Source organism: Quercus suber, unplaced genomic scaffold (assembly GCF_002906115.3).
Source record: "Quercus suber isolate HL8 unplaced genomic scaffold, Cork oak 2.0 scaffold_583, whole genome shotgun sequence".
In the NCBI taxonomy this organism is placed as follows: Eukaryota; Viridiplantae; Streptophyta; class Magnoliopsida; order Fagales; family Fagaceae; genus Quercus; species Quercus suber.
The window spans coordinates 348,889-365,172 of record NW_027070028.1 but is presented as its reverse complement, the minus strand read 5'-3'; the positions used below and the strand labels follow the sequence as shown (position 1 = coordinate 365,172).

General features: G+C 30.8%; 1 protein-coding gene across 5 annotated transcripts; it reads right to left on the bottom strand.

Moving 5' to 3' along the window:
- Positions 1-2,451: 2,451 nt before the first annotated feature.
- Positions 2,452-11,211, bottom strand: LOC112013950 (protein NRT1/ PTR FAMILY 6.3). Of its 5 annotated transcripts, none has more exons than XM_024046331.2 (7): positions 11,038-11,211; positions 10,849-10,947; positions 10,158-10,296; positions 9,858-10,035; positions 9,166-9,205; positions 8,535-9,094; positions 2,452-3,470 (listed from the first exon to the last, which is right to left on the bottom strand). In XM_024046331.2, exons 3-7 carry the CDS (start codon positions 10,270-10,272, stop codon positions 2,600-2,602), a joined length of 1,764 nt encoding a protein of 587 aa, XP_023902099.2. In that variant the 5' UTR covers positions 10,273-10,296; positions 10,849-10,947; positions 11,038-11,211; the 3' UTR covers positions 2,452-2,599. The 5 variants fall into 5 exon arrangements, with proteins under 5 accessions (XP_023902099.2, XP_065620845.1, XP_023902102.2 ...); XM_065764773.1 differs by having other exon boundaries at positions 10,863-10,947; XM_024046334.2 differs by having other exon boundaries at positions 11,081-11,210.
- Positions 11,212-16,284: the final 5,073 nt, after the last annotated feature.

Genomic DNA, 16,284 nt, shown 5'->3' with positions numbered 1-16,284 from the left:
TTATTATTTTATATGACACTATTTTGTCGAGAGAAGAGGTGTATTAGGAAAAAATTAGTTCATTTGTAGTACTATTTAACAACCGAAAATGACCAAAACAAAAGTTTCTAGGAAAAAGTTGATTGTGACACTTAAGTGCAACAATAAGTAAAGTTTTGGCAACTTTCGGAATAATATTTTTAGAGGTTACATGTGGTTTATGCCAAATCATAATTGACAAATCACATGTGATGTATTTACCAAACTTTGATAGGGCATAATTGCCAACGTACATGCATCAAAACTCATTAGTATTTTGGTTTGATAATAAATAACGTAATCATTAGAATCAGACGTCATAGGTTAAAACTCTATTAGTAAATAAAAAATAAAAATTTAGAGCTTATATAGGGTTTATGCCTATTATTATTGTTGTTATTATTATTTATGCTTTCATTGATTGAGATAGGCCTATTCATGGGTCGGGTCGGATTAGGTTTGTGCTCAACTTGCATCCGACCCAACTAGATCAGATGGACGAAATCTCAACCTGCTGCCGATTGAGAGGATGATCGGATCGAGGGGTTGGAACTTCAACATGTGGCAGGCAGGTTGGTCAAGGTCGAAGATTTGGAAAAATGGCAAGAATCTAGCATGAAAACAAAGAAAAAATAGCCAAAATCTTTGAGGTCTTGCCAAATCCTACCTAATCTAGGCCATTTTTGGCAAGATCTCGACTAGATCTGGCAAAATCTCGCTGAGATCTTGAGCTCGAGCTTGGCTTGTATTTAAAATAAATTTAAATAAATAATAATGAACTTTAATATTAAACTTGGTTTGACTCATTTACAAACGAGGTAGCACACTTCAATTTGAAAGAAAATTCCCTATCCCCAAGTCAATTTTGAAAAAGTTGATGAAATTAAATTTTTTATTATTTTATATGACACTATTTTGTCGAGAGAAGAGGTGTATTATGACAAAATTAGTTCATTTGTGGTACTATTTAACAACCGAAAATGACCAAAACAAAAGTTTCTAGGAAAAAGTTGATTGTGACACTTAAGTGCAACAATAAGTAAAGTTTTGGCAGCTTTTGGAATAATATTTTTAGAGCTTACATGTGGTTTATGCCAAATCATAATTGACAAATCACATGTGATGTACGTACATGCATCAAAACTTATTAGTATTTTGGTTTGATAATAAATAGTGTAATTATCAGAATCAGACATTATAGGTTAAAACTCTATAAATAAATAAAAAAATAAAAATTTGGAGCTTATATAGGGTTTATGCCTATTATTATTGTTACTATTATTTATGCTTTTATTGATTGAGATAGGCTTGTTCACGAGTCAAGTCGGATCGGGATTGTGCTCAACCCGCATCCAACCCAACTAGATCGGGTGGACAAAATCTCAACCCGCTGCCGACCAAGATGATGATCAGATCGAGGGGGTTTGAGCTTCAACAAGTGGCAAGTAGGTCAGTTGGGGTCGAAGATTTGGAAAACAACGAGAATCTGGCATGAAAACAGAGAAAAAGGCCAAAATCTTTAAGGTCTTGCTAGATCCTACCTAATCTTGGCCATTTTCGGCAAGATCTCGACTAGACCTAGCGAAATCTTGCTGAGATCTTAACGAAAATGGTCTAGATCTTGTCAGATCTACCAAATATCATCGAAAATTTTATGGGTCAGTCGGATCGGGTTGACTGGATTTTGGAGAAGGAAAACTGACATCCATCCTGCTGAACTCGGGTTTTGAAGGAAGAAACCCGTCACCGACCACCAGAGAAGTCAGTTCAGTCGGCAGCGAGTCTGTTTTGATTGGTGGCGGTAGATGGGTCAGGTTGGCCAAGTCTCTAAACAGCCCTAGATTGAGGAATCATGGTCCTGATATCATTATTATCGCAATGTTGATGTCAAGGCTGAAATGGTCTCAAACTCTCGAACTTGTTCTCAATGCCACATTTTGCTCATCTGAACTCTAAATTCCACATTTTTGGTCTAGACGTCAAGATCAATTTGATATTATTTTTAATTATACAAATTCTCATTAAAAAAAATGTATTAAAAATTTAGATTTACGTTCATTCTTTTACTTTGCTACCAAAAATCTATATTTTCTTGACATTTTTGTTTATTCCTGCTTTCCATATTCTCCTTTGTACGTAAAAGGATAAAAAACATTTACATAGATGTATTATAAATCTAACGCAAGTTATGATACGTAAGGAAGTTGGTTTGTATTTTAAAACATTTTTACAAAATATTGATATGGCCAACTTCTTATTGGTTTCTATCTAAACTCACTATTAATATCACTTTTTTATTTACTAATAATCACCTACTATATCAGTTGTTTATATAATTTTTTGTAAAATAATTTGTTTCTCTAGCATTATTCGTGTTTTAAATATGAATTGTCCCAAATGAAATATTTTACAAAATTTTTATGAGTACATATATAAAATAAGTCAAATATCCTTAAAAATAACGTTACAAACGTCCTCAAATTGCCATTATTTTTCTTATCACTTTATATCCTAAACAATTTCTTCATCAAAGAGGAGGACTTGCTTTAAGATTAAAACTAAAACAAAGTGAGAGAAACCCTTATGCATGGCAACTAAGCTCTGTTTCTTCCAACTCTATCCCCTCCTCAGCAAGCCTCTTGTCCTTGTACACATACCACTTAGCACAAAACAAATAGATCACCAAATTCACAGCACTCAATATTGCCAAAAGCCAGTAAAAATCGTAAAGCTGCCCTTGATTCAGATTATCAGCTAGCCAGGGCCTCTGGTTCCCATTCACCTTGCGCACTATACTAACCAGTAAAGAGCTAACGAAAAACCCTAGCGAAAGTGTGCTCAGAAACAGCCCTGTGCTCAAAGTTTTCATCCCTTTTGGACATTCCCTTAGGAAGAAATCAAGCTGTCCTATATAAGTAAAGGCCTCCCCAGATCCCACAAAGAAAAACTGGGGAACTAGCCAGAACACGCTTAACGGGATCTCAGCCGTTGGATTATTCGCTAAACCATGTGATTGTGCGGCTTTCAAACGCTTCACTTCAGTGAATGCAGCTGCCACCATTGCAAAGATTGAGAAAACAAGACCAACCCCTATACGTTGCAATGGTGTAAGACCATGTGGGTTCTTAAGCACTTTTCCAGCTGTGGGAACAATGATTCTATCATAAATTGGGACAGTCAAAAGAATGCTACCAACAAAGAAGACGGTTAGGGAAGCTGCGGGGATTTGAAAGGAGCCAATGTGTCGGTCCATGGTGGTTGCTTGTGAGACTGAGAATGTGGTCATTTGGGCATACACTGTCCAAAACATGATGGTGCTAGCCCAAATGGGTAACATTCTAATGATCAATTTCACTTCTTCAACATCTGTTAGGGTTGATAGATACCACTTGTTTACTGCAGTGATACCACTGGCCATTTTCGGGTCCTTGATTGCTGCCTTGTCCAAGAAACTGCACAGTGCATATGCACCATTAGATTTTATTTTATTTTTTAAATGATAGTATTCAACGTTCTTTTCAATTTCTTAGATTGAATGATATGGTACTTAATGTAATTAGTAAACTTTAATAATATAATAAATAAATGTTTAAATTGTTGTTTTTAGAAATGCTAAAACTATTATAAATTTATAAGTAGAAATTTATTAATAGATAATTAATGTGATTGGTGGATTTCAGTAATTCATTAAATTAATGTTATTATTTATTTTTTTATTAATGATGTATTAGTTTGTAAAACTTATTTATAACATCTTTAGTATTATTTTTTTTTTTTTTTGGAAAGCTATTACACATTGTATTAAATATACTTTACAACACAATGTAATTGTTGAATTTTAACCATCTAATAAATGAATATTTAAAAAGAAAGCATTACACATCATTTTTTAAGATTTATATAATAAAATTTATAATTACTCTGTAAGTAGCTTGTCATGATGGTACACCAACCTGTGAATTAAATTGCAGTTGCATATACGGATCAAAATGAAAATGACATGGCTAGATATGGATTCAAGGACAACTGACAATGTGATTGCGTACTCATTAAAATAAAAAGTAATTTGATCCGTTGGTATTAGCAACCAAAAAAAAAAAAAAAGAGTAATTTGTTATTGTGATTTTGTTTGGTAGATCAAGCCGCAATACGTACTGTGCGAGGCAGTATACCATGCATCTAATGCATGTTTTCTCCTTTTCATATGTATATGATGTATGTTTCCTTTCTCTCATGTGTGGAGTTCACTTCTATCTTAAAGGGAAGAAACATGCATCCGATGCATAGTATATTTTCTCATACTGTAAAGGTAGAAAAGTGTTCTTTTTTTTTTTTCCCATATGAAGAATCTCATGGAATAAAGACAACAAAGTTAAACCTTTATTATTTAATTAAATCAATACATTTTTAGAAAATCCAAACCAAATTTTTTATAATATAAAGAAATTATATATTAAATTAATTTTTTATACATATAATAAATTTATACGTAGAAAACTATAAATTAATAAATTACAGATATATATAAATATTTGAGAGACATAATGCCATATATGCGGCAGGCTGCAGCCATAGCCGCCCCTCGTGATATAGCTTTTGATTCCATTGTAAATCTTAGCGTGGCGTCGTCGATTGAGATCCCCGTTACACACACTTACAGCTCATACTATATAAGTTTTATATAATTATATGGTAAATTTTGGATGCATGATTGGCAAGTTTGGGTTATTCAAATGGGATTATTCACCCAAAAAAAAAAAAAAATACAAATAGGATGAGATTGTGAAGGACCCAAGAACATAATTTTTGTCCCCACTCATGTGTCTCAAAGATGAAAAAATTATGACTTTTTTTTAGATGATTAAAAATTTGATGAATTTTTTTGATAACAAAAACTTTTATTTATTCTTAGATGTTTATATTAAGAAATGCTAAAGGATGTAAATTTTATGGGTTAAAGTTAGCTTATCTGACAAAATATGTAAATTGAAAAAATTATATCATATATATACACGTAGATTGAAAAAATTATATCATATCTCTCATAAGTTGTATGCTATTAGTGTCCCATGCATTAATTTGATGCCGCCAGGTACTGGCTGGCCACTCATTTAGCATCCTAGGTCAATAATTTTAGTGTCTGATTGCCAAATTGCATAGGTATATGCCACTATGCGTCTATGCCCCAGCAAAGAGATAAGCCTAGTTGCTGGGTTTGGGACTATCATGCTTGTTATGCATTCAATAAGGGGTATTCTTTTTTCTTTTAAGAAGAATAAAGGGTGTTCTAGTGCGTGTATGTGTGTATTTTCTTCATAATGCTTAATTAGTGTCTTAATTTAAACATTGAGTCATGTTAACAGGTGTCCTTAAGACAATTATTAATAAATCTTATTAAAAAAGTTTTGACATTATTTTTATTAAAAATATAAAAAAACTATCAACAAAATTTACTGCTTTATCATTTTTCCATAAAATAGTTTCTAAACCAATGCCTCTAGGCCATTCTTTAATATTTCCCTTAATTATTAACCATTAAAAAGTGGACTAACAATTTTTTTTTTTTTGGGAGAAAGGAAAAAAAAAAAAAGTGGACTTACTTTAAAATAATAATAAAAAAACACCAAGACCATTTTTTTAGAAAAAAATTTATACCAATGAGAGCACTAATGCATTCCTATAAAGATGCTTGAACGAAAATAGTATATGGATGGAAAAAATATTAACTTTTGTGCCTGAAGTTTACATAATTTGATTTCATCCTCAAGCTAAGTCAAAAGTCACTTTTTTTTTTTAATAAAAAATATGTCAATTTTTTTTTTTTGTAAATTTAATAATTTTATCTTCATCCTTAAACTATTAAAAATATTAAACAATCTCATTACAATCCATTCAATCTCGTTAACTTTCTATCATCTGCATATATAATGGAATGCTTAGATAATACTCCATCCATCTCAGTTTATTTGTTCTCTATTCCATTTTGGAATGTCCCAAAATATCGTCCAATTTCTAAAAATAAAAGTCATTAATTTACTAATGTTCCTATTATACCCTACTTTATTTTCAAAACTATTTGAAAAGAAAACTAACAAATATTTTAAAAAATCAATCTAATTGGGCACCTTTTTAGTTTCCTCATTAAGAATAACTCTTAAAAAAAAAAAAACTGATAAATTTATTTAAGAGTACTTTTGTAAATTTATACAAAAGTACTCTTAAACTGATATTTAAGTCAAAATATCGTCCAATTTCTAAAAATAAAAGTCATTAATTTACTAATGTTCCTATTATACCCTACTTTATTTTCAAAACTATTTGAAAAGAAAACTAACAAATATTTTAAAAAATCAATCTAATTGGGCACCTTTTTAGTTTCCTCATTAAGAATAACTCTTAAAAAAAAAAAAACTGATAAATTTATTTAAGAGTACTTTTGTAAATTTATACAAAAGTACTCTTAAACTGATATTTAAGTCAAAATATCGTCTTAATTGGGCACCTTTTTAGTTTCCTCATTAAGAATAACTCTTTAAAAAAAAAAAACTGATAAATTTATTTAAGAGTACTTTTGTAAATTTATACATTTTAATGAAGAGACAAGACAATAAATGATGTTCTTTTAAAAAGTTTGACTTTTCAAACATGACAAACAAATTAAGAAGGAATGAGTATTATTTAATGATTATTTTGTATTAGTTAGCACGAGATAGAGGTCATAGAGAGCACTGAATTTTATAAATATATATTCTATATATATATATATAAGACCAATATGAATTGCATGATTTGATTGGTCACATTCAAGATCGAACAATTGGCCAAATACATAATCTAATTAATGTTGCCACTCCCCAAAGTAAAAATGACATTTGAAAGAAAATGTCGGCTAACGAGCATATGGAAAATTGTACCATTAGTCCATTAGAGTGAAAGAAAATGTCGGCTAACGAGCATATGGAAAATTGTACCATTAGTCCATTAGAGTAAGAGTCTCATTGGTAGAGGAAAAGTTCAAGATGGAAGACCAATTGGCCAAATAATATACACCAATTAATAATGTCACTCCCCAAAGTAAAAACTAACATTTGGAAAAAAAAAATGTCATGTATGGAAAGATGTGCCTTTGGAGTAAAAGTCTCATTAAAGATGGGAGACCATAGGGAAAAGGTTCAAGACATAAGGCCAAGACTAGGGTAAAGGAAAAACATCATCATACACTCGTTTGAATCCATTATTTTACATTAATATCTGGAACTAATGCTAAAATATTCATATTTTAATACATGAAATGGATGTAAAAAGAAAAAGAGCGTAAAAAGAAAAAAGCTATGGGAAAATAGGTAATTGAGATCAAAGAAGATCCATTGTAATGCGCATTACTGTTGTTGTCATGTATGACACAACAAAGGAGGCAACTATAGTCTATGGTATTATTCAAACCACGTCATGCCAAATAACCATTAAATAATGCCAAATAATATACACCAATTAATAATGTCACTCCCCAAAGTAAAAACTAACATTTGGAAAAAAAAATGTCGTGTATGGAAAGATGTGCCTTTGGAGTAAAAATCTCATTAAAGGTGGGACCATAGGGAAAAGGTTCAAGACGTAAGGCTAAGACTAAGGTAAAGGAAAAACATCGTCATATACTCGTTTGAATCCATTATTTTACATTAATATCTAGAACTAATGCTAAAATATTCATATTTTAATACATGAAATGGATGTAAAAAGAAAAAAGAAAAGTAAAAAAAGAGAGCGTAAAAGTATAAAGACTATGGGAAAATAGGTAATTGAGATCAAAGATCCATTGTAATGCGTATTACTATTGTTGTCATGTATGACACAACAAAGGAGGCAACTATACTCTATGATATTATTCAAACCACATCATGCCAAATAACCATTAAATAATGCCACCTAAACATTCTATTATACATGTAGGATAGAAGGTTATAATCGGTATGGACAGAATCGTTAAAATTATAATGTTTTTGACAGTTTAGGAATGGTAAATTAGAACTTTTGATATTTTAGGGACTAGAAACAAAATTAAGGGAAATAATATTATAGATTATTTAAAAGAGTTATCATCTATTAAGTTTGAAAAACACAATAAAATTTTTATACATGTAGGATAGAAGGTTATAATCGGTATGGACAGAATCGTTAAAATTATAATGTTTTTGACAGTTTAGGAATGGTAAATTAGAACTTTTGATATTTTAGGGACTAGAAACAAAATTAAGGGAAATAATATTATAGATTATTTAAAAGAGTTATCATCTATTAAGTTTGAAAAACACAATAAAATTTATAAAAAAAAAAATTAGTAGTATATAAGATGGCAATTTGTGATGACTGTAAAATTACTTTGGCATATTAATTTATTTATAGTAAATCATAATTTATCTCAGCACAAGTTATAGGAAAAAACAGGGGGTGAAAATAACAGCACAGTTACTACAGTTAAAAGAGTAGTTGAAAGAATGGTTTGAGAAATCACTCACCTCAGCTGCCTGGTATGGGGCAACCTCTGCTTCTTCTTCCTCTGTCCCTCCTCATCGTTGAACAACAAAGATGAATCCGAAGGTAGTTCCAAACGCCTCTTCCTGCACGCTGCGACAAACACCGCAACAATCTGCGTAAGTGGGCTACCCACAAGCTTCTTGAACCGGTACCTCCTTGTGCCCGACAAGAACACAACCAAGGCAACAACGATTGCGCACGCGCAAATTCCATAACCCCATTCTCTCCCCAGGTTGTCCTGAATGTACACAAGAATTGTCACGGCGCAAAGCGAGCCTATGCTTATGAAGAAGAAGAACCAACTGAAAAAATTTGTCATTCGGGTTTTTTCTTCTTTGTCTGAATCATCAAATTGGTCCGAACCAAAACCTGACACGCTCGATTTTAGACCACCGGTGCCAAGAGCTGTGAGATACAGTGCCAAATCAAGAACTGCTAGCTGTTTGCCGCTTGCGGGGATGCAAGGTGGTACTGTGTCCGCAGCGCATTTGGGTGGACGGAGGCTTGGGATTACGGTTGAGATTGTCAAAATTGTGACTCCCTGATCACCAAAAAGATTAATAAAAAAATGAACAATCTTAAATATTCAAGAAGCAAGATCAAGAATCTTACAGTTGCTTGAACGCTGGCGAAGATGGCAATTGTGCGATACCTATTAGGAGAGGAAGCAAATCAAGGAAAGAAAATTGTTAATGGGTTTTAACTATATATTCAGCGCAAACCCAGCTTTCAAGATGGAAGAATCATGAAGAGGTGTGTATGAGTCGGGTTAAGGTAATTTTTTTGACCTAAACGGTTAAAAAAAATTAAACCCAACCCAACTCACATGGTCAGGTTGGGTTGGGTTAGGTTGAAGCATCGGTTGAATAATTTTTTTTTTAATTACTATTATTATTAAATTGTGCTAAAAAAATAGATCACACCTACCACACGAATTGATAAACAAAATATATCTTAATATATAAACTAATATTTCAATTCAATTATACATTAATATATAAACTAATATACATTAATATTGGTTTTTATATAAGATATGAGGAAGAGTTGGTTATTTAATAAAATTTATTAATTATATAATATATTTTAAATATGTAGTAGATATATGGGTGGGTCGGATTGGGTTTGACTGGTTTGGAATTTTATGACTCGAACCCAATCCGACACGCTACCAAAAAAATTTTGTAATCCAACCCAACCTACCAAGCCCTAAAAACTGACCCAATCCGGTGGGTTGAGTTGGGTCGGGTTAGTTTTGGTGAGTTGGCAGGTCGGATAGATTGAATTTTTGGAGTATTTTCAACCTGCCAAGAAAGGTGTCGGCTATAAATCCACCAAGTAAACAGAGCATGAAAGAGGTGCCGAGGAAGTTGGTGACTATGTTGGCAGAGGTAGCATTGCCCAAATGCATGGTAGCAGTCAAATAGGTCACCAGATTGACAGCAATACCCAGCGTTGTTAACCTTTCCATTGCCTCCCCACCTGTGGAAAAATACCCCACAGAAGAAAAATTAATCATGGATTATTATTACATGCTAGAACTACAAGAGAGAAGAATATAGAATACTAATAAATATGGGCAGGGGAGGGTGTGTATGTGAGACCTAAAATCATGGCAGCCGCAGTCCAACCACCCGTTTTAGATCGCTCGGCTGGACGGCCTTTGTAATCCCAGGCATCTGGGAGGGTTTTCCCTTGTGTTTGAGGGAGGTCACTCATTGTTGGAGCTGTACTTCAATTTTTCTGTGGAGTTCGAATGATGGATGAGAAATATGAGACTTGAGGGTAGCAGGAACATGTACAAGGGCCTATTTATAGAGCTCAAAAACCTTAAATTCAATCAAGAATTTTCATTTTGTCTTGAACTGACACCTGTAAGCCTAGCTCTTTTTTTTTTTTGAGAAGAACCTGTGGGCTTAGCTTGATTCCATACGTTAATATAAACTAGCAAGTACCTCCATGCGTTTGTGTATTTAAAATTAAACAATTTTTTTTATTATAAAATATAAATAATTAGTCAAATTAATTTTTTTTAAAGCATGTAACAGATGCATACATATATAGATCATGATTTTGAAACCCAGACCGAATCGTACGGTCCGACCGAAAAAATTTCGAACCGTCCATTTTTACGGTTCTTTTAGCTTCAAGAACCGTTCAATGAAAAAAAAATAGAGACCCGTGCGAACCGCGGTCAGACCTCCCGGTTTTGAGAACCGTGATCAGACCGCTTCTCACGGTTCCCTACTTCCCTTTGAATCTGAACCTTAAAAAAAAAAAAAAACCGATCCTCACCAACCAAACAGTACCAAGCTTTGGGCCGACTGAACGAGTCGATGCTGGCAAACGGAACTTGATGACCTTTCCGACGCCGGTGCGGTGACACAGTCGGTGCTGATTTTCAAAACCGACCCATATATAGAAATAAAATTAAGGGAAAAAGGAGAAAAACATTCTTAGTAAATTACTAGAAAGAAATCCTACTGATGCCCCCAACACAGAAGGTAATAATTTTTTGGTAGATTACATCTTAGCATCGCCATTTATGCTTTAGTCTTCGTACCTGCAGAAGAGAGATCAGTGGAGTTAAACTTAAAAACTGATGAAGAGAAAAGAGAAGACTGAAAAGGAGAGAACAATGAGGCAATCAGATAAGATGAAAAGAAAGTGGAGGTTGGTGGGTTATTAAATGACAATGCCACGTTTTGATTTTTAAGTGATTCAACATTTTTTTTACTTTTCTTTTATTTAGTTTTATAAAAATAAGAGTGCCACGTTGATTTGAAAATACAAAAACAGTAAATCAATACTCTGATGTTGTAGAGCCACCCCCACCCACGTGCTTTGATGAGACAATGGCACAATGCTACCTTAATTCAAAATTTTGTACTGTAACCAAGACCTGTCAACCTTTTTTTTTTTTTTTGATAGGCCAAGACTTGTCAACCTGGAATGAAACAAAGTGCTTTTTATATTATTATTATTATTATACTTTAATTTTTGTTCAAAATATGAAATATCTAAGTGCATCACTGTATCTATTGTTTTGTTTTTGTTAATAAAATGGCATGTTAAATAAATTATAGAATTTTTAAGAAAAATATATTTTATTTTATTTTTCTATTTGTATTAATTAATTAATTAATTTATATTTTAAATAATTATTAAATTAATTATGACGTCATTACGGTTCGATTCCGGTTCAACCTCGGTTTGACCTTAAAAACCTTGAACCTCTCCCTTTTACGGTTCAATAAACGGTCCGGGTCTAAAAACCATGATATAGATACAATTACAATTAAACACAAATTTTATCATAAAATATAGATAATTAGTCTTTTTTTAAGTAAACAAAATTATTCACATAAAAATTCTTATTTAAATTTAATACTACTTATGATCATTTTTTTCTAATTTTTAATAAGATAAAACGTGTGGTGATTTTTATTTTATTAATTTATTGAGAAACATGTGGTGATTTTTATTTAGTATATGTGATTGTTTTTTTTTTTTTTTTAATAAATTTTATAGTTTATTAGTATTAGATTCTTAGTAATTTGTATTCATTAACTCACTTGACACAAAGATTAAAAAATTTAAGTAGACATATGACACAAGCTTAAGTGGATAATTATGGTGTAGTTTCCACATAAATTTAGACACATGGCGCAAAATTGAATTATAAACTAATTCAATTTTCTCTAAGCTTTACGTATTAATACATAAATATATAGATGACTTACAAATTTGAATTTTTTTAGTTATATGATTATGTTTTTTATGATTTATTATATTGGACTCATCGTTTTCTACACTAAATTAACTAATTTGGCACAAAAATTTAAAAATTTAGATAAGATGGGACACGTGCTGCAAAATTGAACTCTAATTGAAATTCAATTTTTACACTAAATTAACTCACTTAGCACAAAATTATAAAATTTAAATTAGATGAGATACATTGCGCAAAATTAGACTCTCATTAAATTCTATTTTGAAACTTAATTAGATTTTCTCTCTACTTTACCTATTATTATATATATAGATTAGTTGCTAACCTATGGATCATTTTTATATATATATATATATATATATATATACATATACAAGATAAAAAGTCTACTCTATCCTAATCTAAGTGTATATCTATGTGAAACTCCCTCTTGAAAACTTAAACATCAGCCCTTGCTCCCCACACCCCACAAGCACTTATATTTGTAAAGTGATTACCGCATCAAAGATACGCAGTGGTAACCTCTGATTCATTAGAAAAGCTACTAAATATAAGTTTCGAAGAAACTGTGTAGTGTGCATTAAATTGGAAACTATAATATAATAACACTGTATAACTAAAAGAAAATAAATATCTTTCTCAAGTAAAATAAAAATAAAATATACACAAGAAAATGAAATACCATTTAAACCATATATTAATAGTTAAATGACATTTTTTTACAATTATCAAGAAATTAATATACATAATAATCATTTAACTATTTATGCAGGAAATTTTTTGATAAAAATGGCATTTATTAATATTTGCAACACGTAGAAATCTTATGCAACACACACATATATATAATTGTAAATTTATCGAAATTGCTAACACACCTGGATTTGCATCTGTTTAGTATGCAGCATTTTACTGTAATTGAAAATAGAATCTACAAACAATAACTTTTTTTTTTTAATAGATATATAAAGGAAAAAATATAGATCAATAACTATCATGAATGGTTTTCTTGGTTTGAAAAGGAAATGATTTTCATGTGGTGACGGAAGAGAGAGATGAGGGAAATACTTTTATTATTTTCTCATATTGCAAACTTAAACTTAATTCACATAGAAAAAATTTAGCTACAAAATTGATTATAACCTTAGGCTACAACTTTACTCAATATTTTTTTATTAGAGGTAAATTCTGAAAAATCCACCATTAGATTTCATTTTCTTCTTATATCCTCTATGTTTGCAAAATTTCTAGAAAATTAAAGATCAATAGCTATATTACTAATAAATTATTTAAATTGCAAGTTTTTGTAGTTCAAAATCATGCATAAAATATAAGCTTGTAAATCATATAGTAAATAATATCCGACTGACACAAAATTTGATATATATATATATATATATTGAGAGTGTAAAGAATATGCAATTGAATGGTTAGATTTTCAAAAATATGTAGTAATACTTATTTTATTGAGTAAGGTTGTAGTTTTAGGGTACAGTCAATTTGTAGCTAAACTTTGTACATTTCGTATTCAATTCACACAAAAAGTGTTTTCTTTTTTTGGGGAGGGGGGGGGTAAATTTAGAATCAAATTAATTTATGTGTTAAAATCATTAAGGGTTGTTTTGGGCTTTCTATTTCTTTTTTCTTTTTTTCTTATGTTTATTCTGATTTTTGTTTTTTTTACTGCTGTTTTGCATTATTGCCTTTTAACTTGCTTTGGTTGATGGTCATTACTGTTCACTTTATCGATCACAGTGTTAAGTTTCTTACATCCACAAAAAGATAAAGATTATTAGCTGCCCGACTTTCAGGACAGATGCAATACATACTCCAAATACTTACCTAGCTATTATTTATAATTTTTCTCTTGTATGTTCCCTTATTTTACTTGAAATTTTTATTATTCATATGCTTCAGCTATTTTAAATCGATTCAAGAGGAAGTCTGTTGGTTTATGCTTTTCATAAATGATTTACTTCTAATGGATGAAAGGAAATTAGAAGTGGAGTTAATGTCAAGTTAAAATTTCTCAAGACACTTTAAAATCTAAAGGCTTTCAATTAAGTAAGACACATCACATAGAATGTAAGTTTAGTAAAAATAGAAATAGAGAAAAGGGGACGATATTACTCAACGGTCAAAAGATACTAAAGAGTGAGATGTTTTCATATTTTGGATCAATAATTAATAAAACTAGATAATGTCTTGTGCGATGTGCAGACACTTTGCAATTTCATTTGGAAATAATTTTTATGTTTTCTGTTGTAGTATTTATGTTTTCCCAAACTATTGTCGAATGCTTTAGCTCCTTTTTCTTAATTCATATTTATAATTTTTCTTATTCTAGAAGTAGTTCCAAACTATTGATTAGCATTTGTTTACTAATATTGATATATGAAATTGAAATTGTATAGTTATTTGGCATTCCTAGGAGACCATATCATATTATTAATTTAATATTAAAAACAATATGTAGAAAAACTGGTACTAAATTGCAGTTACAGTATACAGAATTTGGTATAATGAAAATACTTAATTTCCAAACTGATGGTGTGCCCTTTTCTTTAATTAGTTTTGTTAGAGTATCTGTGCAATTCTCCTCAATGTTCATATTCAAAATATTTTTAGTATTTAATATATTTGTGAAGCAAGCTCCCAAGCAAAGTTTATATCATATTCCTTTTAACGTTTTTTTTTTTTTTTTTTTTTCTAAAAGACTACGTACGATTTTTTAAATTCATATAAAATAACTTCAAGTTAACTATTAACAAATTTTCTCAAATCTATTAAATTATAAACCAAATTCATAATTTTAAATACAATTCAAATAGTTCACACTAATAAGGGAAAATTTTATTTCATTTATGCGTGTGCAATACAATACACTAGTATCAAAGTAAAAGTAAAAAAATACAAAAAGACTATTGTAGAGAATAAGTAAAAAAATACAAAAAGACTAATGTAGAGAATAAGTGAAAAAAAAAGTGAAATAAGGATTGAAGGTTGATAGAATTGTATATAGTGACATATATATCTATCAAATCAAAAGTCTCAAAGCCCATAAAAGGTTCTTCATGGCTTCAGCCAATTGGCAAAAATCCAGTTACACATCATCGCAAACCCAACACAAAAGCTCCAACTTCAAAAATCTCAAACAACCAAAGGCCCATATCCAATCACAACCCTCACAAAACCCACAATGACCTCTGACTTCCGCATTAAAACAACAAGTCGTTTACATCCTTCCTAGTTTGGAGAATCTCATATGTGCATTTGAGTTAGGATGATGTAAAAGACTATGGGCAAGGGTATATAAAGGAGTAGAAGTGCAAGAGGTGAAAACCTAAAGAGGAAAAAAATAGTCTTGAAACGATGTAACTAAGATAATAAAGAGTCATTATCTTTTAATTGGTGTTTCTTTAGTATAAAAAGAGTACTTATCTTTGTGAGAGATAGATGAATATTCTTGAAACAATGAACCAAAGAAAACAAAAAGTTCATATCTTTTATTGCAAAAGAATCCTCAAAGAGAGCACCACTTGGCAAGACCTCATATTCTCTCAAATGAGGTCTCTCCTTTTATATATATATTGATTGATTGATTGATTGGAAAGACATAAGGTGATGTTTTTCTTAGGATATGAGCAAGGTGGATAAAAGGGAGAAGCACGTCAAGAGTATCGTGTATCCTGCGTGATGCGCGATGCATTTTGAAATATTTTGTAAAAAAAATATCTTTTAACTCCTTGTGTTCATTAATACAATTATTGTTAGTCATGTTTAATTTATAGAGTTTTAATAGTAAAACTAAATTCAAACCAAACCCTAGTTCCCAACCATAATCAAATCCTGTTAAAGCTCAATATTAAAATTAAAAATTCTATTGAGTGTAGTTAGTGCCAAAACTGCCAAATTTAGATTTGGCAACATTCTCTGTTATTTTTTGTAAGTATCCCAAACTAATATCAACATGACAATTTGCAATATGCAGTCGTTAC

What these genes read in the sequence shown, in the direction of transcription:
- LOC112013950 (XM_065764772.1), bottom strand. Translation starts at nt 10,272, where the DNA reads ATGAGTGACCTCCCTCAAACACAAGGGAAAACCCTCCCAGATGCCTGG. An exon ending in TCGCCAGCGTTCAAGCAACT is followed by an intron (nt 9,095 to 9,165) that starts GTAAGATTCTTG and finishes TTTGGTGATCAG; the next exon opens with GGAGTCACAATTTTGACAAT. An exon ending in CCCCATACCAGGCAGCTGAG is followed by an intron (nt 3,471 to 8,534) that starts GTGAGTGATTTC and finishes TGCACTGTGCAG; the next exon opens with TTTCTTGGACAAGGCAGCAA.